Source organism: Dothidotthia symphoricarpi, assembly GCF_010015815.1.
Source record: "Dothidotthia symphoricarpi CBS 119687 unplaced genomic scaffold P153scaffold_10, whole genome shotgun sequence".
NCBI lineage: Eukaryota > Fungi > Ascomycota > Dothideomycetes > Pleosporales > Dothidotthiaceae > Dothidotthia > Dothidotthia symphoricarpi.
In genome coordinates, this window is record NW_022985017.1 from 157,761 (window position 1) to 184,702 (window position 26,942).

The 26,942-nt window shown below is 48.3% G+C and overlaps 12 protein-coding genes across 12 annotated transcripts; 7 read left to right on the top strand and 5 right to left on the bottom strand.

The window, feature by feature from the left end:
* Window positions 1-2,480: 2,480 nt before the first annotated feature.
* On the bottom strand, window positions 2,481-4,166 carry P153DRAFT_356841 (carbohydrate-binding module family 35 protein; the record flags this gene model as incomplete). Its single annotated transcript, XM_033666680.1, has 2 exons — window positions 2,481-3,369; window positions 3,421-4,166. 2 exons carry the CDS (start codon window positions 4,164-4,166, stop codon window positions 2,481-2,483), a joined length of 1,635 nt encoding a protein of 544 aa, XP_033523626.1.
* Window positions 4,167-4,976: 810 nt separating this feature from the next.
* Window positions 4,977-6,413, bottom strand: P153DRAFT_291532 (glycosyltransferase family 31 protein; the record flags this gene model as incomplete). The annotated part of the gene is made up of 1 exon (XM_033663775.1): window positions 4,977-6,413. The coding sequence occupies one exon, from the start codon at window positions 6,411-6,413 to the stop codon at window positions 4,977-4,979; it is 1,437 nt and encodes a 478-aa protein (XP_033523627.1).
* A 613-nt stretch (window positions 6,414-7,026) lies between these two features.
* Window positions 7,027-7,930, top strand: P153DRAFT_15915 (uncharacterized protein). Its single transcript, XM_033662259.1, has one exon. The coding sequence runs from the start codon at window positions 7,187-7,189 to the stop codon at window positions 7,814-7,816; it is 630 nt and encodes a 209-aa protein (XP_033523628.1). The 5' UTR covers window positions 7,027-7,186; the 3' UTR covers window positions 7,817-7,930.
* A 547-nt stretch (window positions 7,931-8,477) lies between these two features.
* P153DRAFT_431236 (uncharacterized protein) lies at window positions 8,478-9,340 on the top strand. Its single transcript, XM_033672885.1, has one exon. It carries the CDS (start codon window positions 8,784-8,786, stop codon window positions 9,264-9,266), a length of 483 nt encoding a protein of 160 aa, XP_033523629.1. The 5' UTR covers window positions 8,478-8,783; the 3' UTR covers window positions 9,267-9,340.
* A 402-nt stretch (window positions 9,341-9,742) lies between these two features.
* Window positions 9,743-12,019, bottom strand: P153DRAFT_366662 (hexose transporter-like protein). The gene is made up of 6 exons (XM_033668100.1): window positions 11,619-12,019; window positions 11,360-11,569; window positions 11,043-11,304; window positions 10,641-10,994; window positions 10,115-10,584; window positions 9,743-10,061 (listed from the first exon to the last, which is right to left on the bottom strand). The coding sequence occupies exons 1-6, from the start codon at window positions 11,821-11,823 to the stop codon at window positions 9,928-9,930; spliced, it is 1,635 nt and encodes a 544-aa protein (XP_033523630.1). The 5' UTR covers window positions 11,824-12,019; the 3' UTR covers window positions 9,743-9,927.
* Window positions 12,020-13,277: 1,258 nt separating this feature from the next.
* On the top strand, window positions 13,278-14,406 carry P153DRAFT_315992 (uncharacterized protein). The gene is made up of 3 exons (XM_033664977.1): window positions 13,278-13,547; window positions 13,597-13,891; window positions 13,940-14,406. Exons 1-3 carry the CDS (start codon window positions 13,466-13,468, stop codon window positions 14,037-14,039), a joined length of 477 nt encoding a protein of 158 aa, XP_033523631.1. The 5' UTR covers window positions 13,278-13,465; the 3' UTR covers window positions 14,040-14,406.
* A 501-nt stretch (window positions 14,407-14,907) lies between these two features.
* Window positions 14,908-17,493, top strand: P153DRAFT_291162 (potassium transporter; the record flags this gene model as incomplete). The annotated part of the gene is made up of 4 exons (XM_033663757.1): window positions 14,908-15,117; window positions 15,165-15,817; window positions 15,871-16,234; window positions 16,279-17,493. The coding sequence occupies 4 exons, from the start codon at window positions 14,908-14,910 to the stop codon at window positions 17,491-17,493; spliced, it is 2,442 nt and encodes an 813-aa protein (XP_033523632.1).
* A 176-nt stretch (window positions 17,494-17,669) lies between these two features.
* Window positions 17,670-19,687, top strand: P153DRAFT_15947 (uncharacterized protein). Its single transcript, XM_033662261.1, has one exon. It carries the CDS (start codon window positions 17,845-17,847, stop codon window positions 19,423-19,425), a length of 1,581 nt encoding a protein of 526 aa, XP_033523633.1. The 5' UTR covers window positions 17,670-17,844; the 3' UTR covers window positions 19,426-19,687.
* Window positions 19,688-19,949: 262 nt separating this feature from the next.
* P153DRAFT_356848 (uncharacterized protein) lies at window positions 19,950-20,858 on the top strand (the record flags this gene model as incomplete). The annotated part of the gene is made up of 1 exon (XM_033666681.1): window positions 19,950-20,858. One exon carries the CDS (start codon window positions 19,950-19,952, stop codon window positions 20,856-20,858), a length of 909 nt encoding a protein of 302 aa, XP_033523634.1.
* Window positions 20,859-20,996: 138 nt separating this feature from the next.
* Window positions 20,997-21,775, bottom strand: P153DRAFT_15975 (YjgF-like protein). Its single transcript, XM_033662262.1, has one exon. The coding sequence runs from the start codon at window positions 21,586-21,588 to the stop codon at window positions 21,136-21,138; it is 453 nt and encodes a 150-aa protein (XP_033523635.1). The 5' UTR covers window positions 21,589-21,775; the 3' UTR covers window positions 20,997-21,135.
* Window positions 21,776-21,962: 187 nt separating this feature from the next.
* P153DRAFT_356849 (uncharacterized protein) lies at window positions 21,963-23,108 on the top strand (the record flags this gene model as incomplete). The annotated part of the gene is made up of 2 exons (XM_033666682.1): window positions 21,963-22,732; window positions 22,784-23,108. 2 exons carry the CDS (start codon window positions 21,963-21,965, stop codon window positions 23,106-23,108), a joined length of 1,095 nt encoding a protein of 364 aa, XP_033523636.1.
* A 1,291-nt stretch (window positions 23,109-24,399) lies between these two features.
* Window positions 24,400-26,524, bottom strand: P153DRAFT_316003 (glycoside hydrolase family 72 protein). The gene is made up of 5 exons (XM_033664978.1): window positions 26,386-26,524; window positions 26,102-26,335; window positions 25,765-26,052; window positions 25,453-25,707; window positions 24,400-25,324 (listed from the first exon to the last, which is right to left on the bottom strand). Exons 1-5 carry the CDS (start codon window positions 26,392-26,394, stop codon window positions 24,665-24,667), a joined length of 1,446 nt encoding a protein of 481 aa, XP_033523637.1. The 5' UTR covers window positions 26,395-26,524; the 3' UTR covers window positions 24,400-24,664.
* Between the last annotated feature and the right edge of the window lie 418 nt (window positions 26,525-26,942).

Below are 26,942 nucleotides of genomic sequence, written 5' to 3' on the forward strand. Positions count from 1 at the left end.
TTGTTTATAGCTAGGATTATACTTTACTAATAATATAATCTTATTAGTATAACTTAAAATTTCTTATACTATATCTTTTAGTAAGCTAAAAATCAAGAGTTTATAGTAAGTAGATACTAGTACTAGTATAGTACTTGAGATATTTCTAGTAAAATCTTTAAAGCCTAGGTTTAGTAGTATTAACATTAGATAGTATTACTTTGTAAAAGTATTATACTTTCTACTTTATAAGTTAAAATATCTTATAGTACTTTAAGCTTAATAAATATCTTAAAGTTTAGCTCTAAGAAGCTTAAGTATAGTTTTAAATATAGAAGATTATAAAACTAATAAAGCTGTATTAAGAATTATACTATTTTACTTTATTATTCTTCTAACTTACTAGTATAATAATACTATTTAGATAAAAAATAATAGGCAAATTATATAAGCATTTTTATAAACTCTAAATATACAGCTTTAAGGAAAGAACTTATAAAAGTTAATTAAAAAGTATTAAAGTTTAATATAAAACTATAACATAAATATAGATAAGCTAGTAAATTTAAACTAGGTTAAAATCCAGCTAAACAGAAATTAATAAGTAATTAATATACCTGTGTAACATAAATACAATAGTAATATAATATATTAATCTAGAATTTATTTATTATAAGAATAGTATTAGAAATAAAACGTAGAGATTTATATCTAGGTTAAGCTTTATATACTGTTCTAAGTGTAAATATATTATAAGCACAGACAAGCTATTTAAAGACGGATATAACTAAAATCTAATAGTAATATTATATATTAATCTGTATTTTCTCTAGTAGGAGAATCTAAATAGTACTAAAAAGTTTCGAATATTTAATAAAGTGTAATAACTAAAATAGATTTGTAAAATTTGTTTTTACAGTATATATACTAGTAATTATAAGTAAAGTTCTTTAAGTTTAAGAAGTATATCTATTAAAATAGAAAGAAATATTTATTTATTAGTAAATATCTCTATATATAATTAACTTTACTTTTATTACTCTTATCTTTTTAATTTTTTCTATTCCTAGCCTATTATACTTTTCTAGACAGGGTTTAGATATACTTTAACAAAAGAATTAAGTATAAGTTACTTTTAGCTTTATAGGCATTAGTAAAAAATTAGAATACTAAGTTAAGTAGTATATAACAATAGATTTATAAAACATATAGAGCTAAGATAAATAAAACTAATAAGTATATTTTATTAGTAGTAAAGTAAGTACTAATAAGCTTATAATTCTCGGCTTATACCTTAATATATTTTAAAAAATCTTTAATCTCTATTCTATTCTTGGATTTAACTCTCTTTCTAGCTAGGCTATTCTTATTAGTAAATAAAATAATTTACCTAATAACTTTACTACTTAAACTAAAATTATATTATATATTAGTTTCTTTAATTAAAACTATATATTAGTAATAAAATTATCTAGAGTATCTAATTCTCTCTATTTTACGTATTTCTAAACTTACTAAGTAGTATAGATTTCTTTAATTTTAAATAACAGATTATATAAAGAAAAGTATAGAGCTTATAACTTATACAAAGTCGAAATATTAGAATTTCTTTTAATAGATTTACTATTATTAGTTACTAAGTAAATATTAATAGGTAGATATAAGAAAAGGTAGTAGCTTAAATAAATTATAGATTATTCTTTTAAGCTTTAATATAGTATAGATAATTAGAATAACTAATCTTAAAAATATATTTTTTATTTCCTCTTTAGTTATATATATTTATATAGATTAATACTCTAACTTATTAACAAAGTTTCTAAAAAACGTAATAATACTTAAGTTTCTTTTTAGTATTAGCTTAACTTAAATTAATTTTATTTTTCTAAGCCCTTATTTACGTTTACCTAACAGTAGTTAGTACAGATAAAGATTACTATAGAATAACTTACTATAGTCTCTATAAAGATTATATCTTTAAACATTTATCCTTTTATTAGTCTGTATTATCTCTTAACATAGTATTTACTTTAAGACTCTTAATATTTAATTTCTCTATACTAGCCTATCTATTCTATGTAAAATGCTTTAAGTACTTATAAAAATTTAGAAACTTTACTTATGCAGCTAAATACGTTTCTTGCAGTGATACTTTTTCTATAAAAATACTTTCCTAGTTAAATGTAATGTTCTATTTTGACACGGTCCTTTAACTTGCTAATTTATTTCTTTATATATACTTATTAATCTACACACACTTACAGCACTTACGCCTCTAAGGCGAATCTCCAGTACTATAAATAATACATAGAACTCATTTCTTATTGTTTATATCCCTAGCAGAATTTTGCAGATCTTTTTATTGTTTTGGGAAAAGTGTTCTAATCGTTGTTCCATGCTCAAAATATCGTTCTTACTCCGACTCAAACAAGTGCCTTTCTACAGCAGTGGATAGTTCTACCGTTGCAGTTTCTGTTGTCTTCGTCCATCATCTATACCTCTCACTCTATGACATCGAACCCCACCAGGTCTGGCGCCCACGCACTTCCATACGCGCCAAAGACTACTGTATTCCCCGCCCCTTCCACGAACCCATCAACATCGATGACCAGCCGCCCCGTCTCTTCCCAATCTCCGCCTGAAAGTGGGACGGCCCATCGCTTCGCCTTGCCGCCATTCACCGCGACGGTCAGGTTCCTCGCATTGTCGCCCCACTCCCATGCCGTCGTGAAGGCATAATCGTAGTTGATGAAGTCGATACCGAGCAACTTCTTACCATCCGTTGAGGCAGTGACAGAGAAGAAGCTTATGCTGGCATTAGCGCCAATGTTGCCAACTTTGCTGTGAGTGGGAAGACAAGCGCCTGCGGAGCAAGGTACGATGCGTGCCGATCCGGCCAGGGTCGCGTTTGCGGCGGAATAGTATCCAGAAGACTGCGGTGGAGCGACCGAAACTATATCGGACAGAACCCATAATTGCAACTCATGTCCAGCTAGAGATAGATGCTGCGTCCCAGAAACAGGGCCCAGATCCGTCGCAGACCAAACATTTCTCGCGTTCGCCGAGCCAATACCCAGCGAGACTAAGTCGACTGTCACACTTTGCGAGTCGTTCTTCCAGTTCGCTACGCCCAAGACCTGCCTCGACCCGGAAAGTTGGCCAAGCCACAGATCCCACTCCTCTTCAGTATAGCGACGGACGAGTTCTGCTTGTTTGGCGAGTGAATCCTGGTTGATTGCGATGACCTCTTTGTTGGATAGGATATTCAAGGATGCTTGAGAGGTACGAGCAGAATCTAGGGCGGCGCCGATGATGAGAGGGGATTTATTGATGGCCCACATTCCAAAGTGGAAACGCTCTTCCTCTGCTGAGAGGGCATTGAGACCGACACTAGGTGTTGAGTTAACCAGATTCATGATGTGGAGTAGAGAAAACACGTACATGAGCATATCCATGTCCGCAAATGCACCTACCGTCGTATGTCTGTAGTAGGGCACCACCTGGTTAGTTATGCGCCAAATGCTTCTCCACGCATTGTAGATATCGTTGCTGATTCTCCACGAATTGCCAATCTCAGCCGCCCAATCACCAACGTCGGTGCCAATACCCCACTGACAGACAAAGTACTGGATATCGCGATCCACAGCTTGTAGCTCCGAGGCCATGTGTTGAAAACGCGTAGGGGATTGAGCCTCAGCGGAGTCAGAGTCGACCATGGTTGTGGACGAGGTAGCATAGCAGTTGTCATACTTCAAGCTATCTCCACCCCATTCGGCGAAACTCTCAGCATCCAATTGCTCGAACCCTAAACTCGCTGGAAGATCTGTACTCCCGCATTGAAGATAGCCAGCACCGGAGTACAAGCCGAACTCAAGTCCCAATCCATGAATGAAGTCACCAAGGGCTTTCCCGCCTGATGGGAAGAGAGTGGCATTCCATTGTATTTTGCCGTCTACGTCGCGGTCTCGTGCTGGCCATCCGCAATCCGTAGTCACCGAGGTATAGCCCAGGGTGTCGAGCCCGAGGTCGATGAGTCCTTGTGCACTGGTTTTGATCTTGTCTTCCGAGGGGGAGCAGCTGTATGTGTTGTATGAGTTCCATCCCATAGGTGGTGTTGGGGAGCGGACAGTTTTTGCGGCAACATGGAGCACGAACGTGATTGGCAGCAACCGCATCAAGGTCGGCATATTACAAGGTTTCAACATAGTATGGCCTACATCGAATCGAATCGAAACAGCGAGTAGTCCTCACTTTATAGACAGTTACGAGCAGGATCTTCCCCGCGCTGCTAGTGCATGCCACGGCGGAGGAATTTGTCCTTCCAACATTGGAAATGACGCACATGGGAAGCACATGGGGAAGGTACAATGATCTGCATAGCGTTACATTGTGGGGAACTTATAGAGAGCTATCCGGGTATGATGTTAACCTTGTGCGAAGCAAGGGCCAAGACGAATGACAGTCTACCCCGCGCCGGAGGAATGATAGCACGAGGAAGAGGCTACACCGAGATCTGGTGCGTGTCTAGAGACATTTGGTAATTGATCGACCCCTGGCAGGTGCTGTACGTAGAGACTCAGGCTCTCGCATCTTCTACGCCGTAATTGATACGTAATATCCCAGCATATTGCGCGTCTCCAGATTATACATATGCTCAACATGCCCTATTCTCGCCTTGCTCGTGTGCTTTGAATGTCACGGTTACATGCGATAGCTGCCCCGACTGACTCATTTTGCATGTGGGAGCCTTGGAGCCTTGGGGTTGGCTGAGAAGGTGTACGATGTTAACAGGCCAGTTTGTTCAACAAGTCCAAGCAGGATTGAGTCGATCAATGGAGCGTCTGTCCGATGGTACCGTTATCGAGCAGTGCATGAGACCGCTACTTAGATGTGCACACGTGGGAGGCAGCAAGTGTACAATTCGGAGCGATGACCACATTTGTTGGCGGCCTCTACAATGCAGGCATGGGTGGAGGTAGAAGGAGGACGCTCGAGGTTCAGCTCTGCGGTTTCGGCTTACACTGCTCTGCCTTCGCCCACGCCTGGAACATGCTCTTCTTCCATCCGCTCTTCCAAGTACTCTTCTTCTTCTCTCCGTTGACAGTCAGCTCTTGCGGCTTGGTGTGTTCTCCCAGCCTTATACTGCTGCTCAAATGGCAACGTGTCTCTTTGTTCTCGTTCCAGTTGGGCGAGGGAACGGTGGAGTAGGACCACTGAACGCAGTTTTCGTTTTTGTTGCACGACGCCTGGCAGGCCTCCCAAGAGGTCTCTGCTTTGATGGCGCGATGCACATCGTGCTGTTTGCCCTCGAACAGCATGTTCCAGCGCGCATTGGTGAAGTCGGAGGAGAGATTGTCCCAGTCGTCTCGCGGGTCGTCGAGGGTCTGTGTGGACAGGAAGCTGAACCAGAGATGTGCAAACACGAGGGGACCCGTGGCGTTCTTGTCTTCTGCGTGGGCCTTTTGGAGGCGCCAGATGTCGCTCGCGGCGTTGACGGGGACGTGGTGCAGCATGGTGACGGGCTCGCACCACGAGGCGTAGGGGCCAAAGGGTACGCTGCTGGGCGCGAAGCCGGACATGCCAGGTGACAGGGGTTGTGGGCTGGTGTTGAGCTCCCGCAGCACGACGTCGGCGACGAGTTCGAGGGCGGAGCTGTGGCCGGCGATGTAGGGCATCCACGTCTTGACGACGTCGGTGCGCACCTCGAGGAGCTCCCTCATGGCGCGGCCAGACAGGATGAACGAGGTGCCGTTGGCGGCAAAGGGGGCGAAGGCGTCGGGGGCGCCGGGGCCATTGTACGTCGGGGGGTTGGCGAAAAAGGCCGTCGTGTTGGCGTCGTGGTGGGCCAGCCAGTCGAGCAGGTTGGAGCGGTCGATGAAGGTGTCGTCGTCGACAAAGGCGTACCAGGTGCGGTTCGGGCGGAAGTGCCAGGCGTCGCTCATGGCGGGCAGCACCTTGTACTTGGCCAGCGTGGCCAGACGCTCCCTCTCGCGGCGCGGGTCCTGCTCGGTCAGCTCGCCCAGCGGGATGCCGCGCTGGTGGTAGTCGAGCTGGCGCACGTAGCCGGCCAGCTCGCGCGTCGACTGTATGAAGGCCCACGGCAGGGAAGCCACGGCGTCGAAGACGGGCCAGCGCCCGACGGCCATCTGCAGGTCGCCAAAGTGCAGCAGCGTGCCCTGATCCTGGGCGTCGACGTGGACAATGGTCGGGGCGACCTTGGCGTAGACGTCCGTGGCCGTGGTGAAGACGGCCACGACGAGCTGGTCGGGGGCGACGGTGGGCGGCGTGTCGTGCCGGGAGCGCTGGCTGGGCGGCAGCTCCTCGTCGTCGTACTCGCGCGGCCAGCCCTTGATCCAGCAGAAGGCGTAGACAAAGGCCGCGAACAGCACCAGCCGCAGCGGCCGGGCGAGCAGGTTCTTGCACGGGGCGAGCATCGTCGCTATGGATTGCCGCCTGTCATCCGTCATCCGTGAGTGTCTCGAGTGTCGGAATCTGTCCAGTCTGCTGCACACGCTGAAGACACGACACTAGCACTGTCCACACGAGCTTCGGCACGAGCTTCGACGCGACGCTTCAGGGGCAGCCGCTAGCTCCCACCCGAGCAAAAGCATCGTGGGGCAACTCTACACGACTCTCTTCTGTGACCCTCCATCAACCTAGTCGTCTCCATACACAGCCTCGCACTCGGCCCAGACGTTGCTGCATCGACTATGCCCAGGCGACTTACTACAAACGAGTTGAATAGTATGAACAAGTGAACAAAGCTGCAAGAACATCATCACCCCCTGCAAGCAACTCAATGGAGGTCCAAAACATCTTGATGACGCTGGAAGTCGTGTACGAGGAGAAGAGCGGGAGACGACTGTGGCATTCGGCTTGTAATTCATCTTCTCATATGCATCGATCCCGACGACCTGCTACCTCAAATCACATTGGCTGTGTGTCAGTCCACATCCATCACCCTGCAGTTGTTCCTTGTCCTGCAAACCGTCCGCAACAGCGGTAAGCACTGCTAAGTTGCAGCACTACACGGTGAAGGCGAGTTGTACCATCATGAACCCTATGTGCAGGCACCAACCCCTCCACACTCCTACCGCTTCAAACCTACTTTCAACCTTTCTCTCCACCGCTGCAACAACTTCCCTTCTAGAGCGCACATCATCTTTTCCCTTAATCCTCGTTGAGTACCCTCACACCTACACAAACCATGCCACGACCCTCGTCACAGCGCCGCCAACCAAATCTCAGCGACTTCTACTATCAAGGCCCTCTCACAGCCCTCGTCAAACCCTCTCCAGAAACCACAACCGCATGGGTACTCGCCGCACACAGCCTCCGAGAGTCCCGCGCGCGCTTCGCTACCAAGATCAAAGTCGGCGGTGATCAGTCTGTGTGCGCACTCGACCGTTCTGCCGTCCTCGACGTCTACCAAGAAGCCCTGAAAAACATCAGCCCTGCCAACTACCAACAAATCACTTCCGAGACAAACCTAAAGGTCAAGACTATCCTCAACATCCGCCCCGCCGAGCCAGATGATCTGGTCTTCTCCACAGTCGGCGCGCTTCTCAGGCCCTTGGACCCTCAATACGCTGACCCGCGCATCGAGTATGAGCATGACCTGTATGGCTATCGAGCAGCCTGGAGGTTGGACGCTTGGAGGAAGCAAGGTTGGCCTCACGAGTATCCAAGGGGAGCCGTGGAAGCAGAGAAAACCGAGAATGCACAGCCACCGCATGGCCGCGGAAGTTTGGCGAACCGCGATAGAAAGAATAAAATCATGGGCATGTCGGACGAGGCGTTGGGAGGTGTAGTCACCAAGCTGATTCAAGAGGTTTGATTTAGCGCGATATGATTGGTGAGGAGCGCGCCAGAGTTTGGTAGTGTTCAGGCAACTAATACACATGATCTTCATGTCTTTGATCATTACAATCATTGCTACCCTGTTCATTTGTCAAACAAACAGGAAGACACAACTTTGCAAGATCTTTAAGTATCAGCACCTCTGTCACTTCAACTTGATCTTGCACGTTCAAAAAAGCTTTTCGAATCTATATAACTGTATTATATGTCACGCAAGGCAATTCTATATAAACGACACTGCCAACAGAAGATGCAAAGCCGCCTCAAATCGGTTCTACACCTCTTCGTCAAATACATGAATGGTTGCCGCGAAGAGGTATCAGCTCAATTCGAGAGGCTACACAAGACAACAACAATGAGCTTGTTGAAGGCGATAATCACGCCTCTAGCGAAAGGTCAAGTCATGATCTTACTTTCATCCAAAGAAGACTGCACTTCATCAGGGAGTCATCCAGGGTCTTGGGGCGAAACAAGTCAGCTATCACGCCAAAAGACCTAGACGAGCTCTTGACCCTACCTCTGTGCCCAAGCCATTTCTTCAAGTCACGAAATGTATAAATGTTTTTGAAATCTCAAAGACCTTTAGGCGATTGGTAGTCCTCCTCTAGAAGGTCTTGTTGAAACTAGCAGAAAGACTGCAGAGCCACACGGTAGGGCAACGGAGAAAAAGGGCCCAGAGCTGCTGGGGCTGTGGAGCAACTTTGTGACAAAGGTCAAGCGTGAAGATCAGGAAGGTTGGATTGCCCTTCATGGCCTAATCCATTGCACAACGTGCAGATCGCACAACAACTTCTCAGTCCTTCGTCACTATGCAGGGACATAAGTATATAAACAGCTCCGGATTTTCCCACCACTGAACCAAAATCCTCATTCGGTCTTTGAGCCATCAACTCAACCTAGTCTCAACTCAACCGGCAAGCCAATAGGCCACCACCGACGACGAAATGGATGAGAATGAGGCGGTTCGTATCCTTCTCGCAATGAGCAGATCAGACACAACTACCCTCCCCATTGACGTCGCTGCACCGCAAACGAGCACTGAAGAGCAATCGATCGCGCAGGCGCCCAATGCATCACCTGGTTCCCAATCAACACTCACTGCGCCGAGTGAAGATGGTACTCTGAGCGTCGACAGCGATACCTCAGATCATCAGCATTCGAGAGTAACTGCACGAACAGCCAACGATATCAGTGCCGCTAAGAGCTTGATCGCTCTCAGTCAAAAGGAATTTGTGCACAATAAACCTCCTAGTCCTAGTCGTCCGGTCGCAGTCACTTTTACACAGCCTGTTGTCCCAGATGCGAATCAGCCAATATCTATAACAAACCATTCTATAGTTGCAACACATCAGGCTGTGGCTCCGGTCAAGAAGCTCACACTGAAGCAGTACATGGCGAAGAAGAAACTCTCCAAGCAAGGAAAGTGAGGGCGATAAAGGACGAGGGTTTTCTTGATCGAGAGTCGAATGTTACTGTCCGGTGTGGGTGCATAGTGTCGCTGACGCAAGACGGAGGTCAGCTTCACCAATATAATTTCGAATGTTTCACAACTGGGTCTTCACAATGAAATATCCTTTGCGCTGAACGTAGTAAACCTAACGTTCAATGTTCAATGGGCTGACGATTTGAGTAAGCGAAACCATTCTAATCCTTGGAGCAAAATAAAATATGTTTCGTAGCAAGTAATACTTTCGTACTGTGAGCTGTGATTTGCAGGTGACAGTGCTCCTGCGTTATTCGAACCGTCTAACACCGTGAAATAGATACGTTGTACGGTAGACTTACCGAAAGACAGCAGCCAATTTGACGATAATCCTGAGCTACTGAGTCTAGTAACTGGCCTGAAGCATACCGCGTGTCTTAGATCATTAGTCATTGCTGCAATCGATTATTGTAGCCTACATGCTCATCGTAGCTGCATTCAAAAATCAGCACAAAGGTGGCTTTGAGTACGATGCAGAGAATCCGATTGTCTTCCTCTCATGATACAGAAAAAAGTATGTAATTCACAAACTGTCCTTGCTATTGCCACCAATCTGCACTATGTCCACGGATAGCTCAATTTATCGTCGTAGACGGCCCCACCACCTAGGCGGCGCGCTCAATGGTTGTCACTCCTTCTTTGCCATGCCCCGTAGTCTCATGTTCATCAGCGTGTGCATCGTTAACTTGCTTCTCGACAGCTTTGACGGCCTCATCTGCAAGTGATTTGTCCTCGAACACTGTCGTAACGTCAGCTCAATATCGCACAAATACAAGCTTACGAGACACTCACGGAAAGCAAGTTCCTCCAGCGTTCGGTTATAAGTCTCGGGGTACATAAGGTATACAAAACAAAACTCGAAACTGATCCATCCGCAATAGATGGCAAGGTATTTCCAGTCGAGAGCTGTCAAAGCGACGGGATTCACGTTGACCGAGAAGAAACCACCGAGCTTTCCGAATATCTGCTCAATACCGATGCCCATACTTCTCTGTGCATACGGAAATAGCTCAACCAGATAGGTGTATGTGAGCGAATTGTTGCCGATGTTGTAGCATGCCGAGTATGCGAAGTAAAAGAACAGTGCTGCGTATTGTGCTGACTTGTTCGTGTAGTCATTATCATCCGCGTGTCTAAGCCTTTGGAAGCAGATGGTCATGCTCATGAAAACGAGTGTCATTGAGCCAGCCGACACCATAAAAGCCAACCGTCGGCGGAATCTAGTCACAAACAAGGCGATTAAAACGCCGTTCATGAATCCCCTTGTGATGTAAGTCAGCAAATCGCTACTCAAGTAAGTGGAGAAGATCATACGCACCAACATTGGTTGGCGATATTGATTCTCGTCTTAGCATATGATGACTTGAACCCCATCATCGCGAACAGTAGATTTTGGTAGTAGGAAAGAAGTGTGTTGCCGCTCATCTGGGTGAACAGCCCAAGGAAGCTGGCGATGAGAACGCGGCGACGCATGCCTGCACTTCGGAACATGTCAAGCCACGACTGCTTCGAGTGTTCCATCTCGAGTTTAATAGTCGATCGGATCTGCGCCATCTCGGCTTGCACAAGAACAGAGTTGGAGTCGCCTTCGGCGTGGTACTTGGTGAGTACTGCAAAAGCCTCGTCATCGCGGTCTTTACTAATCAACCAACGAGGGCTCTCAGGTAGCAAACTTCGATCTTATCAGCGTTGCTGGCTAGATTGTGAGGACATTACTTACAAAGCGGTACAAATCTGCAACACCGATGGGCAAACCTGTAGTAAGGAGGGTACACGCCAACTCCAATCACCTGCTATTGAAGTCGTTCGAGTGGCAATGGCAGCGGCGATAATGGCTCCTATGAAATACGAGGCGTTGAAGAGCGAAGTCAAAACAGGTCGTTCCTTGGGATAAGCTAACTCTCCTATCAAGGAGGATCCAGATATGATGGCAAAGAGGATACCAACACCTAGCAACATACGAGCAACAATGTACATTCCAACTGGAGGCTTCATCAGTGAACAGTCACACATACGGATGGGAGCAGCTTTGCTAACCATGCTGAGCAAACCCTTGCAGGATCGCGCCAACGACCATGATAAAAGAACCTACCACAACAGACCATCGTCTTCCGTATTTTTGATTGAACCATGGAACAATCGGGACAGCCAAAATTGAGCCTAGCTGGTAACACGATGAGATGAAGCCAAGCAGGCCTGGCTCGATGCTGGCCTTGCCATCTTTATCCATATGGCCGTTTCCAAAGTCTAACTTCATCAGTCTTCACCCGACAGACGTTGCACATTGAACACGTACACTTGTTGAACGGGCCAGAGAACTGTAGCGTGTTGATAAGCTGAGAGTCGAAGCCGGATGTGATCTCGACGCCCATGCAGCAGACGAAAAGGTACAGGTACATAACTCGGAGGTTCCGTTTTTTGTACCAAGGAGTTTTATCCTCTGCTACCATGCGAGTGATGATCGGGTCGGACGTTCCATCTTGAGGTTTGAACAACCCCATGTTGTCGATGATAGATCTGTTTGATGGTGGTAACCTGAAAGAACTGCAGACCTATTCTACCTTATATACTCGTACGACGCGGGGCAAGTTGACTTCCCCATCTCGGTAATCCGTTGCACCGACGCGATGTTGACAAACTCATACGGCGACAGTATCCGCAATACCGCCCGGGCGTATTTCATTGTGCTTGGCGACGTTGTCTGGGGTAGATTAGCCGTTTCTCCTCCAATAACCGACGGATGATCGTCAAGTCGACGTGCGGGGATGCCACAAGTGAAAAAGTCTCCTACTTCTATCGACCACTTCACTCTGATAGGAATGTTTTAATTTGGCCGGCTCTATCCCAGTTGCGATTTTGTGAACTGTCGTTGGCATCGCTTCCTCGATTCAAAAGGGTGGAGGGCACGTCGGTCTGTACAACCTGCACGCGTGCGACCCCACATGGCATGAGTTTCTGGTGGCGTGGGAAGGCGTTATAGCATTCTCGGAATCCGGAAGACATGGACCGTAGATGTATGGCAACTGCGAGTTTGGACAGGTGCAGCAACGTAGAGCTGGGACGCCTGATTTCGCTTTGTTGCAACAACCCGATAGCTTTGCGGTGCCTGAGGAAACATCGCACGCCAAACATTGAGTATCAATGAAAACCCTCGAGGCGATCAGCTCGTGGCGATTGAAAGTATCACGACAACAAGTCGTGAAGACTAAGCCATTAGCCAACTTCACCTGTTGAACAGCTCCCGCATGGGGTGTGTCGACCATAACTTGTTATTTGTGTTCTACACACAACGTGACGCACCACGTGTCTGGAAGAAACAAGATGGAGTGGGCGAGGGATGTTGATCCGCGAGTTCATTGGAGCGCGTCGGAGACGAAGTCGAGATAATGCAGCATCATCTCTACGGAAACCACGACAGGAAGGATATTGCTGACCATCATATATAGATAGAAGCCAGAATCCATCAGCAAGATGGCAAATACCGAGGGATACAGTCCCAATTGGAAATGCATTGATCGGCAAGGCCACAGTTTAGGCACTCGGCACAGCGGGTCTCTCTCGTAGCCAAACTACCAATGAGGCGCCGAAACTTCCAGGGCACTGCACCGCCACAGCGGTGCCCCAGCAAAGGCCACGGGTAAGAAAGCCGGACAACAAACACGGCGAATGCCGTGCTCCAAAGAGGCTCCTCGATGCGGACACTCGATGGTGATGAGGGATCAAGAGCGAGCGGTGACGAGTGCCAACATAAATCAAGAGGCTGGAATACGATGCGACGAAAACAAAGGGCAACAAAAGACCAAAAATACGATGCGTCGCATCATCCGCATTCGGCCAAAGGCGGAGTCTTGCACGGAGGCCAATCACAAACAGTCACGAGCCACTTGTCTCTTGTTTCGCCGAGAAATGACGTATCGCCCTTCTGTCGGTGGCTGTCATCATCGCTTTGATTCACAGGCGCGCGTACAATAAAGGTTGAATGTGCCACAACTATCCTTCATTCCTCATCTACTCCAGGCTTGCTCTTTCCTCGCTTCTACATCTTTTCCACTACTTGCGATACCCAAATACATCCCTCAAGTCCCTGCATATCTACCCGCGTTCCCCATCCCGTCCTTGCAGCAAGCGACCGACCTAGTCAAGATGGTGGCACCAGCCGTCGTCCTCGGTCTTCGTGGCGTTCAGATTCTATTTTCCATCATTGTATTGGGCCTGACTGCCTATCGTACGTCGCTCGATCCTTTCGTAATCTTTCCATACTGATTGTATACCAGTTGTCGATGCGTACACGAATCCTTGGGGCAGCTGGTCCCCCCACAGCTTAAATTTCATGCTCTTCACGTCCATATGGACGCTCCTGGCGGCCGCCTATCTTCTTCTCGCACCAACACGTTTCCCGAAAGCTGCTCATGCTTATGCCATAGCGGGGGTAGAGTTCCTTACTATGATATTCTGGTTCGCTGCTTTTGTGGCTGTAGCCGCTCTATGGGGCGATGTCGTCTGGTATGGCCGGAAGGGTACTTTCTATGGCTGCGGAGTGGCAGCTATCGTTTTCGCGGCTTTCACCTGGTGAGTCTCTTGCTTGAAATCAGCTACTATAAGGCTAACAAGGTGCAGGCTTACCTTCTTGGCTACTACTGTCCTAGCCGCGTTGCACATTCGTAACACGTCGCGCGGCGGTGCTACCGCCCATGCTCCTAATATGGCTGGCGTCTAAATCGTCAGCGATTGATGCATTTGGTTCAAAACACGTGTTCTAATTTGATACCCCTCTGTTTTTCTTTTACGTTTGGAGATGTTTTTATATCATTATGAAACAAATTGCTGCTTGCTTTTAACGATTTACATGATATGAGCTCTAATTCATGATTCCCAAAGTTCCGGTTATGTCATTGCGTCTTTCACAGAGTTTGCTGATGTTCGAGTCTGAGTCGGAAATGATCATCTCGCCTTTGTAATGAGAGCTGGTTTGCACACTTCCTTACTGATAATTCACACCCGTGTTTCTTCCCCACAATCTATCGCGACATGCTACACTTTTTCAATGACCGATACCATCCAAAATCAAATCGAAGAAAATACAGCACTATCGCGCATGTCCCAACATTGCGCCGTTCCAATGCTCAACTAACTCGGTCGAAAGCTCGATATTCACCCGATTTGAGGCTGAGCTTGCGGATCCACTATCGTAGAATCTTGCGATGAACGCATGATCACCAGCAGTGGCGTGGTTAGTGTGGCACCGTGGCTTGTAGAGGTTTGTCTTCAGGCGGTGCCTGTTAGTATAAGGTTCATATGAGTGGTTAAGCATTTGCACACGATTCTAGGTTACTGAATTCATCTCGAATCAGCTGTCGGTCTGTGTGAGCTAACCCCCTCCTTTTGCAAATGGCTCGTTTTGAGCAACACGTGGAATATTCTAACGACCAATCAACTACGGGCAGAAAAGCTCCGCGGGCCGATAGAGCCGCTTGGTAATCTTAGTATTGCTTCTAGGCGTTTATCAGCCACCCTGAGTTCTGAACTGGTTTTTGCATCGTCCTGCCTTCTCAGAGGTCGGCGTCCTCGCTGTAAGCCTTGTTGCGATGGAATCTTCCATCCCTTCTGAAGCCAGCGCAGTACATCTAGCCAAGTCCAAAACGACAAGAGATATCGGGGAAGGCGCGGCGCTTCGTCGCGGGTCACGACCACGACGAAGAAGTGCCTCTGTTGACGTTGAAAAGTTCAAGGAGCTTGAAGTTGCCGAGGACGAGGATCCAGAGCTTCGCGATGAGCGCGGCTACAGGGGCATACGGGTATGAATTGTGGTTAATCGTATTTAATATTTGCTAAAACGTTATAGGCTTTCAATGTCAGCCAGCTTCTCACCCTAGCTTATAAGTCTGTGGGTGTCATTTACGGAGACATCAGCACATCCCCCCTTTATGTGTTTTCCTCCACGTTCACCGAGCCTCCCAAACGTATGGACCTTCTAGGAGCCGTATCTTTGATCATATGGTCACTTACTATTATCGTAACGTTCAAGTATGTTTTGCTCGTCCTGAGAGCAGATAATGATGGTGAGGGTGGATCGTTCAGCACGTATGCTCTGTTATCTCGATATGCAAACATCTCCCAGAGAGATCCCCGCGAGGCAAGTATGGTCCGGACCTCTCGAGTACTTTTCAGCCGCTCGACGAAACATGTACGATCAACTATCGAGAAGACCAGATTTTTCCGAGGCCTTTTGCAGATAATTGGAGTCCTGGCTGTGTCTATGATCATCGCTGATGGAGTCTTGACACCCGCTCAGTCGGTACTTGCCGCCGTTCAGGGTTTAGAGGTTGCCAGTGATGATGTATCAAGATCGACCATAATCGGTGTCACTTGTGCTATCCTTGTTTTACTATTCTTAGCGCAACCTTTCGGCACGTCTAGGTTTTCGGTTGTGTTCACTCCCATTGTTTCGGTATGGTTAGCACTCAACGCGGGTTTTGGTATCTATAACCTAACAAGGTACGTACTGATCACGCACGCGCAAAATCTAGTACTCACTCCAACGATTCCAGATATGATCATGGAATGTTGAAAGCCTTCAACCCCTACTATGCATTCGATTTCCTCATACGGAACGGTCATCATGGGTGGCGGAGCTTAGGCGGCATTCTCTTATGCTTCACGGGTGTCGAAGTCCTTTTCGCAGGCATTGGTCCCTTCAGTCGTCAAGCTATTCAAGTCAGCTGGATTGGCTATGTATATCCATGTCTTCTACTTGCTTATGTTGGCCAAGGAGCCTACATCAGCCAACATCCAGAGGCTTACATTAATCCGTTCTACAACTGCGCCCCCCTTGGCTGGCTGATCCCATCATTAGTGATTGCTATTGGCGCTGCAGCTGTCGCTTCGCAGACCATGATCACGGCAACTTTTCAGGTAAGTGATCAGAGCGTATGACGGATAGATCTAATGATTGATAGCTCTTGACGCAAATCATGAAGTTGTCGTACTTCCCGCAGATACAGGTCGTACACACATCGAAAACCTACTACGGCCAGGTTTATGTTCCGCTGGCAAACTGGCTGCTCATGGTGGGAACAGTGCTCGTTGCAGCAATTTACAACAACAGCGCGTCTCTCGGCAATGCTTACGGCGTCTGTGTCATGTTCGTCACCTTCTTCGATACATGTCTGGTCACTCTTGTTGCAATTCTCGTCTGGCGCGTTAAGCCTTATTATGTCTTCCTGCCCTGGCTTATCATCGCGAGCTTTGATGGCACATTCCTCACGTCCGCACTTACAAAGGCTCCCGATGGCGCATGGTTTACGATTGTGCTTGCGTGCCTGCTAGCCTGCATATTCATCCTATGGCGCTTTGGTAAAGAACAACAATGGCTTACGGAAGCCAAAGATCGTTTCCCAACTACGCACTTCATCAAAACCAATGGAGACGGCAGCATGCAATTGACCGATGCATTCGGCGGTCGAAGTCTAGCATCTACGCAAGGCTTCGGTGTTTTCTTCGACAAAGTTGGCGAGACTACACCGATTGTTTTCAGCCAATTCATCAGGAAGCTCAGCACCGTGCCTGAGGTCATCGTCTTCTTCCATCTACGGCCAATCGAAACTCCCTCAGTGCCACTAGGGGAACGCTATCATGTCACACGTCTGGCTATACCAAATTGCTATCGATTAGTTGTTCGTCATGGGTATATGGATGAAGTAATCACACCGGACCTTGCTGCTTTAATCTACGAGAAAGTACGCCACCACGTAGTGAGTCGGGATATGAGCAAGAACCAACCTTCATCCACCACAACGTCGAGAAAGCTTAGTAGAGATCTGCTTGATCGGGAGCATACCCACACTGTGGACAAGGCGTCAACTGTGAAGGATGCTGCAGAAGGCGAAGTCCAGAATCTTTCTTTGAGCTCGCGATCAAGACAGAACCCCACCCAGCCACCATATGCGGTCAAGACTTATGCCAGGCTACAAGCACTGGAACGGGCTTTCAAGCACGAAGTTCTCTACATCATTGGAAAGGAGCAGATGAAGATCAAATCAGGCACAAACATGTGGAGAACGGTGCTTCTGAAGACCTTCCTCTTCTTGAGAGACAACACAAGGGCAAAGATCGGAAGCTTGAGTGTGCCTATGGACAAGGTCATTGAGGTTGGGTTCGTGAAGGAAGTCTGATAGCACCGTATCAGAGACATCCAGGATCCTTCGACAAGACCTTGGAAGTGAATACTATCCAAACTGCTTTCCTTTGTGTCTCAATCTTAGACATCGGCTTCATATCTCGGCCTCGTCACGCATCTCCACAGCGTCACACGGTGCCGCTTTGTCAACTCACTGTGTTTCTGCTTGGTTTCAATGTTGTATGCACAATGGTTGCGTTGGGAAGTGGGACCACAACGATGGCTATAGACTTTACAACGCGGCGCATATAAGTATGCCAGCTTCGACCGTATTCTAAAGACCACGCCCAAGGAACCACTTAGTCTTCTCTACTACAACGAGTTCACCATCAACCACGTCGCAACGATGATCCCGCCATCTTCTTTGAGGTCCTTGCCTCCTGTTCTAAAAAAAGATTCGGCGGCGGACGTTCGGTTCGATAGCTTAAAAAGTGAAACTTCGACCACACATTCGCTACCCTTTTCACGATATGCGTTGCCAGTTCAAGTGGAAGATGTAATACCACACGCTCGATCCAGCAGTTTGAATGGGGATGAGCAAACCAAGATTGTTCCTGACCAATCAACAACAATCGAGCGACTCGAACAAGAGCGAAATGGGGGGCACACAGCAGAAAAGCAGACACACGAACCGAAGAAGGACGGGATGTTGCAACCCACCAGCGACAGTATCAAGCAAATCAAAGCCTCCAAGGATGCGGAGGCAGAAGTCGTCCATTTGAAACGCGTGGCCGAAAATTGGAACATGGAAAATTATAAGCTGGAACGCAAGCCCAAAGAGCAAACAGATCAACAAGACGAAGCAGACATCATGATTCTTGAGAATGAGCCTTCCAACAGAGCGAAAGATCTTGGTGTAGTGGCGCCAAATGCGGACATTACGAAAGAGGTGGCAAAGCTTGAGTGGGCATCGCCCGAGTCTCAGCACTTGAATGAACAAGTGAAGAGTCAGCTTGAGGTTGAGAGTGGTACGAGTCTCGAGGATGGCCTTCTCAACAAAGCAGAGACGCATGCCAAATTGGTGCAAAAGGTTAACGAACTGGAGTGTGCATTGCTTGAATCTCAGCAAGAGAATAATAAACTCAAAGGTCAGCTCGAAGCTAGTCTTGCCGAAAGAATGGCAATTGATCAAACGAAAGACGCTGAGGCGAGGCAAGAAGGAGCAAAACTGGAAATCAATCGCCTAGAAAAGCGCTTGAAAGAGTCCGTCCAGATTGAGTTAGAAGCGCAACAACAACTTCATGAAGAAAATGCTATGCTAAGAGGGATGATTCGCGATAAGATCGAGATTGGAGCCCCAACTTCAGAGGATTATGACCAAGATACGAACCTAGGGACCCTCGACAGATTGACACTCTCTGACATACAGATGATCTCACAGGAGCCCCAAGCGCTATCAATCACTGTGGTAGACTTCTCACCCAACCCAGATTTCGCAGCCTTCCAACAACCTTCAAGAAGTTCCATGGTCGATACAGGTGTGGATCTACACAACATGTCTGTCATCATCAATATCAAGCCAGACGACCGAAAGAATTGGACTTTCATCCAGCGCATTAGATGTGTTCTTTCTGAATCGCCTAAACTCGACATCACAGGTCCGCCCGACTTAGTCGATGATCTTACCGAGGCGATGGAGGCGGTCGGATACAAACATGCAGAGCAAATTGCTCTCGTTACTCACTGGCAGACCATTGCTCTCGAGTTGAAGGAGCGTGTCAACCAGGGCACCCTATCAAGATGCACGATAGGTACTCATCGCAGTCTTGTTGATGAGTTAGAAGCCATGAACACGAAGTTTGTGCTGCAAGAGCAGCTTTTGATAGAGTGGCGCGAGAAGATCGATGCTGATAAGAACGATGGAGCTTTGATTGAGTCGTCGGTTGAGTGTGACAAAGACGGTAGTTGCCAGAGCGTAGAGATTTGATAGATGTTCGCAGGTTCGAAACGGCGTGAAGACCTACCCAATGCCGACCTTGCTATCTACAAGTTCGCAGCGCATTCTCAAATTTTCTTTGTAGTTCTTGCTGGAGCGTACTTTGCCATTCGTCAGGTTGGCGACTCTTCGCGCGATTTGCTCAAATGTTTGGGGATCGTACTGTCTGACGTACTCTCCAAGACCGAATTGAACGTCTCCTTCTTGTCTTATGCGTCTGTGCACTCTTGTCGGTGTGCTGTTAACGTATTCAGAATGATAATCTTGCTCAGGTCAGACTCGTAACGACGGGGCTAGATGCTAGTGCTGATGGAACAAAAGTGATGTCATCGCTCTTTCTTAGAATGCTGCTGCCTGGCTACTGAATCTCAACACTCCACCGCTCCGATTGATATATAAGCAATTACTGAGTTCACCTGTTGTCAGTTTTTCCGAAGGTTACCTAACATCGCCCTCTACTGTCCTAAGTTATATTTCCCAAAGCTGCAATTGTTTGCATCCTTACGTCCCTCACGATGAAGAAGATCAACAAGTCTAGATTCTACTTCGAATGGAAAGGTCATCAAATCCAGGATTTAGTAGCGTTCCGCGAGATTGCACTTGAGCAGAGGCCGGACAAGCCATTCGTCTATCTTGCGGGCGATTCTTCTCTGGATAATAAATATTGGGTTCACAAGTCCTTGGACGAGCTGTCCATTGAGGTCCCAAAAATCTACGAGTATGCTCTTGATAGCCCATCTCCAAAGCCAGATATTGCGTTCTGGATGAACCATCTACTGGGCGACCGAGCAACATGCATCAATACTGCGGTAGAGGCTTCTATGCTTCGAGACCGCGACAACCAACTTCTACCTCACGATGAGTTCATTCGGGACCACATTGGTCCTCAGGACATCTTGATCGTCAGCGTGGGCGCCAATGACATCGCTCTCAGCCCGTTGCCTGCGACTGCGCGCCACATGGCCCAACTTGCTTGGTTGACATGGCGTTCGTCGCTTGAAGACGGCTCTGCAACTTCCTTACAGTACTTCAAACAGCTCTTCGGCACAAACACGCAAGACTACATCAGCCGCTTAGTTTCACGCACCAAGCCTCGGGCTATCGTCGTATGCATGATTTACTTTCCCCTTGAAGCCGGGCTAGGTCAGACCAGTTGGGCAGACGCACAACTAATGGCTCTCGGGTATGGTTTGTTTCCTGGGCAGCTGCAGACCGCGATCAAGGCCATGTATGAGACGTCGACAAAGGCAATCGAGATTGATGGGACGCAGGTGCTGCCCTGCGCATTGTCTGAGGTATTAGATGGGAAAGATCCAGGGGATTATACGGCGAGGGTGGAGCCCAATGACCAGGGTGGACGAAAGATGGCGGAGAGATTTGTAGGATTACTAGAAGGCATTTTTGGCGATGGAGCGCCGTTGTAGTGTGAAGGTCCTCGTTTGGAGAGCTTTCTGGCATTGTTCTATCACCATGGATCGCTCAAGGCGACTTGTCATGAGTAGAATGCTTGGATACGCTCATTATACACCTACATGGCTTGAAGAGTACAGTGATTCTCGGCCAGTCGACTCATGAAGAGCGAGAGGACGGTATGGCCTCTTCTTCGCCTCGAGAGGTAGTTGCTCGTCGACCACTAGCTTGCGATATGGCTGGCGAACTTGGACTCAGGCTCTACCGCAGGCGCTAGACACCAAAAACCCACTATCCACTGATCAAAGCCCAAGCCTCGACCTCATATAGCGCCTTCTTCTTCGCTAAACTTGCAACCCCCAAGACTGTATCGGGCGGTCTATGTCCCTCTGCCTCCTTGTCCATCAACTCAATCCAGAGCTCTCCCCACCCCCGATCCACGATCTCCTTTCTGTCCAGATCCTCGATTCCCGTCTCTGTGACGATGTAGTGCCGCACATGTACGATATCGCGAGGCGTGGCGCCGGCTGCTTTCAGGCAGTTTTGCAGATTTTGATAAGCTTGCTTGACTTGGGCGAGAAAGTCTGGTGAGATAGAGCGGTCTAGAGTGATGCCAGTTTGCCCGGCGAGAGTGACGAGCTTGGAGGTGGGCAGAAGGGGCGTGATGCAGACTTGGTCATATGTTGGTGGGGGCTTAGGAACTGAGGATGGGTTGAAGGCATGCGGCTTGTTCGACGATGCCATGATGGATTCTAGTGCTCTGGGTATAATTTACGCGATTGGGGTGCAGAGTATGAACACAGTGCGCATGAGGGGTGATCTAGTGGAGATGACGTCACGCGACATGCCAACGCGCGAACAACCCGACATGATATGATATTGACCCCTCAATCACATTATCCGCAGGCATAGCGTGACTACTCGAGCCCGTCGAATCGGATGCAAGGCAACATGATACAGTCGCGCCAATGTTACATCATGCGCATGTGTAAACTGCGGGGAAAGCTTTAAGGGAGGTCTGAGCCGTTCCACGCCGCGTGAACCGAACTCTTGACAGCTTGACAGCTTGACAGCTTGACAGCTTGACGGCTTCTGGTAGCTGTCACTAACGCGCCACAATGGCAGATAGGCCTCCTGCGGTCCGTGTGCAAGTCGCGGATCAAGCGCCCCATGACTTCTACTTGCCGAGTTCGATACCAGCGGCGGGCAAGACGTTGACTTCCAACACAACCTACATTGATCGGACGCATTCCAAAACGCACGTCCATTCAGCCTCCCTGTTTGACATTGGCATCCTGAAGGACACGTTGATTCCATCGCTCACCCTTCATTCCGGACTCGCGGCCATCGCATGGGGCGCCGCGCGATACACGCAGAGAGTGGACGCGAAAGACTGGCTGTGGCCCAGCGGCCAGGTCGTAAACGCCTGGTGGTCGGCAATTGGACGACGCCTTGCTCAAGGATTGACCGTGTCCCAGGCCTTCAGTCGACTGTCATGGCACGAGCGCCTCATACTTTCGGGAGTCACGCTCTGGGGCGGTCGCTTGTTCTACCGCGTCGCCCGTCGTTCGATTGACCGAGGGAAGGATGATGCACGATACGATGAGGCCAAGAAGGACGAAGGCTTCTGGAACTCGGCCTTGTGGAAGGTGTTTCTTCCAGAGGCCTTCTTCCAGATGCTGATCAGCTTGCCTTTTACCGCCCCCTTTCGACATGAGGGGGCTGTCTTGACGGGCTACCACCCAAACATCCAGATGCTAGCCGTTGGACTGTTCTCTTCTGGTCTGGCAATGGAGACACTAGCCGACTACCAGCTCGATCAGTACAAAGCTGAGGGCGGGAAGGGTATCCTGCGGGAGGGCGTCTGGAGTATTGTTCGCAACCCCAAGTAGGTTTCTGAGCTCCTCATACAGCATTCTTGGACGCTGACACTCAGTAGCTACCTCGGCGATGCTCTCGTGCACATTTCCTTCATCGTTCTGCTGTACGGCTCCGACATGCTCGCCCCCATCGAACTTCTCGGACCGCTCGCAAACTACGCCTTCCTGCGCTTCTTCGGCGGCGACGCAGAGAAAGAGAAACATCAAACGCGCCGGTATTCTGCCTCTCAGCCTGAGAAGTTTGCTGAGCTCGAGCAGTTCCGTCACGAGAAGAACGCCTTCTGGCCCACTGCGCAGGAGTTGAGCAACAAATGGTTGTGGACTGTCATTGGCATTGGTGGGCTTGGTGTCGCAGTTGAGCAGACCCTCAGGACTTTGCACTAGACAATGACATTGATGCTGCATCGTTCCTGGAAGGAAAAGTATGACAGGCTGTCGAGTTTGATATCTCCGTTTATATTACCAATATCCAACTTCCATGATGCAGTTTGGTCACCTTTTTCCCCTGTTTTATGTCGTTTGAGGTTGTTCTACTGCACGTGGTCTCTGAACCCCATTGACCATCGTAGGCATTCACTACGCAGACAGTAATCACTAAATATCAACCCATGGCCGCTAGACAAACACGAAGATTGTTCACGTATCGCAAGGTTGCTTGCTCTACACATCACATCGCGAATCCAGATATGCTCCCCGGGAGAGGAAGACACAATCACATTTAAACATCGATCGTCACATTCTGATTCAAGGGACACTCTTCACAAAGATCAGACAATGAACTCTTCACGGCGACATTGAATCTAGACCAACAGGCGGAATATATTCACGAGATAAAAAGTCACTGCTATGCTTGTTCAAAGAGTATAGTTATCTGCCAGCGCACTCCCTTCCTCCCCAGACAATCAACGAAAGCTTGCTACGAATACAACAATCAACTCAAACTCCAATTTGTGAGTGACAACGCACCCCTCTGAATCACTTTTAATCCTTTGCGGAACAACCAGATATTTCACACGAAATCATCGATCAAAACGAACCTCTACAACACAGCATGTCACTAGACCATGGGCCAGGTTCACGCTTTCCAACCGGTGGCGTTAACTTCACCAACCTAAACGAGCGCTACTAGCCTCCACCACCCCCAGATCCAAATCTTCTCCGAATGGCGCCTAAGCGTTGGTGGTGTTGCCGGTGCGGTGGGTACAACGTGAACCAGAATCCATGCACGCATCCAGTAGAGCGGCCTAAGGGGCCTAAGCAATGTCGACATGCTTATTGTGATGATTGCGGGCGTTGGACTGATAGCATGATTACCACGGGCCGTCCTCCTCCCCCTAAGAACACCAAGAAAGCCCAGGCTGTTCCGGATCTGAACTATCGGGGGATTCCAGCACCTCGAAAGAAGTAAGAGTTGTGGGTGCCGATAGGTGTCTGTTTGTCTGGTATACCTTGCTTTGAGAGTAAGGTGCTGGTCACAGTGAGTACACGAAGTAGAGATGAGAAACTAGAAACAAATGGTTTGCTGCTGGTCAGCGGCAGGAATACACTTCCATGAATATAAATGGGTAGCGTAGGTTGCGAATGTGTAAACGGCAGGTTAGATAGGTAAATCATATCCATACTTTCATCACTATGGTACAAGCAATCATCAGCGTTACAATCGTAACATAGTTGCAGACACATTCAAAACAGACCACGATCGATATCACCAATTCAAATCATTATCATCATGCAAAGCTGGACTAACTCCACGCTAAAGGATACGCAAAGACAGAAGCGGGTATATAGCATCCCAAATATGTACAGAAAGAGACCAAAGTCCGGTCAATATCGGTCGTACATCATATCGTGTCATACCACGTCAGCCCATCGCTCAGCCTGTAAATCTGCAGTTGCTGTTCGCTTTGAAAACAACACGAAGATAGAGAGCTGAAGGTCGCCTATTGCAGTATCATAACCGTCAGTAAGGCCATCCACAGCCACATGCTGCTACTCAGGCTGTTGGCTGCACCTGTCGTGGACGCGGTAGGCTGTGCAGCCGACCCGGTGCCGCTGGGGCTTGCGGCAGAAGATCCGGTGGCGGAGGGGCTGGTAGTTTCACCACCGGGGCTATTTACTCCGTTGTTTGAGAGTACCGACAATTCCAAGTTCTGAATTTTGCCGCCAGATGAGCCGTAGACCTCTTGGCTGACTGTCCTCTGAGTAACAGAAACAAGCGCGCCGTTCGAGGGTGAGCTGATGCCGTTCGTGATGAGTGTCTGGCAGCCTGGGCAGACAGCCGGGATGGTGAAATTGGTGCTAAACTGTTGGGCTGTGATGAGGCTGGCAGCGCACTGTGGAGCTGTAATGCTGACAGAAGCGGAGTTTGTAGCTGTCTGGGCACTCAAATCAATGTTGTTGAATCGTTCCTGGAGGTTGTCGTAATCCTGAAGGAGGCTCACTGAGCCATTGGAGTTGATGGTCACAAGTCCATAGTCTGCCGATTCGAAAGAGTATTCGTAGACCAGACCTCCAGACAGCACTTTCATCTGATCACTGTATAGCGCCTCAACCTCGGTGAATACGCGAGGTTTGACCTCATTGCAACCGTATTCACTGAACTGAAGAATATGACGTTAGCAAAGCTTTTAGGAGAGTCTAGATATCTTCGCGGGCTTCAGTAGACATGAGCTGCTCTCACATATGCATGCGAGGTGTCTAGACATCAATTGAATGAGACAGGACTTACGAAGATAGGGATTGCAGTCTCGTTGAACATGCTGACCAATCCGTCGTACCCGGAAGTCTGGAAGGTGGCCTCGCCACACCAGCTGTAAGAGTTCAAGCCAAAGAAGTCAGAGGACGACATGTCGTCATCATGGGCGCATTGCATGTACGCCCATGTGTCCTGGAGAATTTCGCGTACATCAGCAGCGGAGTAACCGACGGGAATGGTACGATCAGCGTGGTTCTTGATGTAATTCTTCAAGTCGCGTTGAACAGCCTGAAAACAGTCAGCCTTCTATCTTATTTGTACTTGAAGAACATGGTCCCTGCTTACCCGGATATACTGAGGGTTGTATTCGGCGGTTGCCAGATCGTTCATTACCTCATTGGCAGCGAAGAAACCGAGAGTGTTAGGGAAATTCTTGAAGTTCTCGATAATGCCAAAAGCCCGTTGAAGGTAGTTCGAATTATACGTAGTCCATGGGGCGCTACGATCGATACTTTCACCCGGAAGTGGGGAGTTGACATCAATTAATAGATAAATCCCAGCGGCGTTGAAGATGGACACGCATTCCGAGTGGTTGAGTGTGGGAGAGACATTGTACACACGAATCGTGTTGACCTGTCAGGACTTAGCAGCTGACTCGGGTGATGTAGGCGCCGAAACTTACACCCAGCCTCTGCATGACGGCGGCATCGCGCAAGCAAACATCGGCGTTGGTCAACGCGTCCTCGCCGCTCTGTGGCTTGTAGGCACCTTGACCTCCAGGCTGGTAGTCGGCACCAATGATCATCAGACGCTGGTTTGTTACAGTATCAACAAACTCCTGCCCGCGAACCTCAACCGGATTTACGGCGTTGGCGGCCGAGAACAGCGCGCTGGCGAGCGCAAACGAGCGGAACAACTGAAGAGAGTCAGCAACCATCCAATTGGCTGGGAGAAAACATGGCATACCGAAGGCATAGCGAATGAGTAGTTGAGCTGTGGATTGCGCGACTTTGGTTGAGGGCGGCGAGTGCGTCTCTTGTATCTTTCGCAGCACCAAGCCTACTAAGAACCGGATCTCGGACAGCAAACGCGCTAGCAAACCTGGAACGCCGAGAGGGAAGGAGTGAATGATAAGACATGGACATGTCAATGTGTACCAATGCGCAGGTGCAATCTTGTGGTGCTTGTATCCACCAATACCGGTAACCTTGTGCAAGCGGCGTTTGCATGGCCTAGCCTGAACATCCTTGTGTCTCTTCACACCGCTAATGGAAAATCAAGAGATATCTGGTTAAGGCTATCCGGTCCCATCTATCGCGTATGCAATCTTTGCCTAACAATCGTGACGCCATTTCTACAGCATCAGATGCGGCGGCAGGCCCCAGAAACTAGCAAAATATAACTTGGCATGTCTGCTTAGGGTTACATCGGCGGGTAAACGCGAATAGCGTCCGCTCATGCCGAAAATGATCGGAATCCTGTTATGAAGCGCCTCGACATCTTGAACTGCCTTTCCAACACAA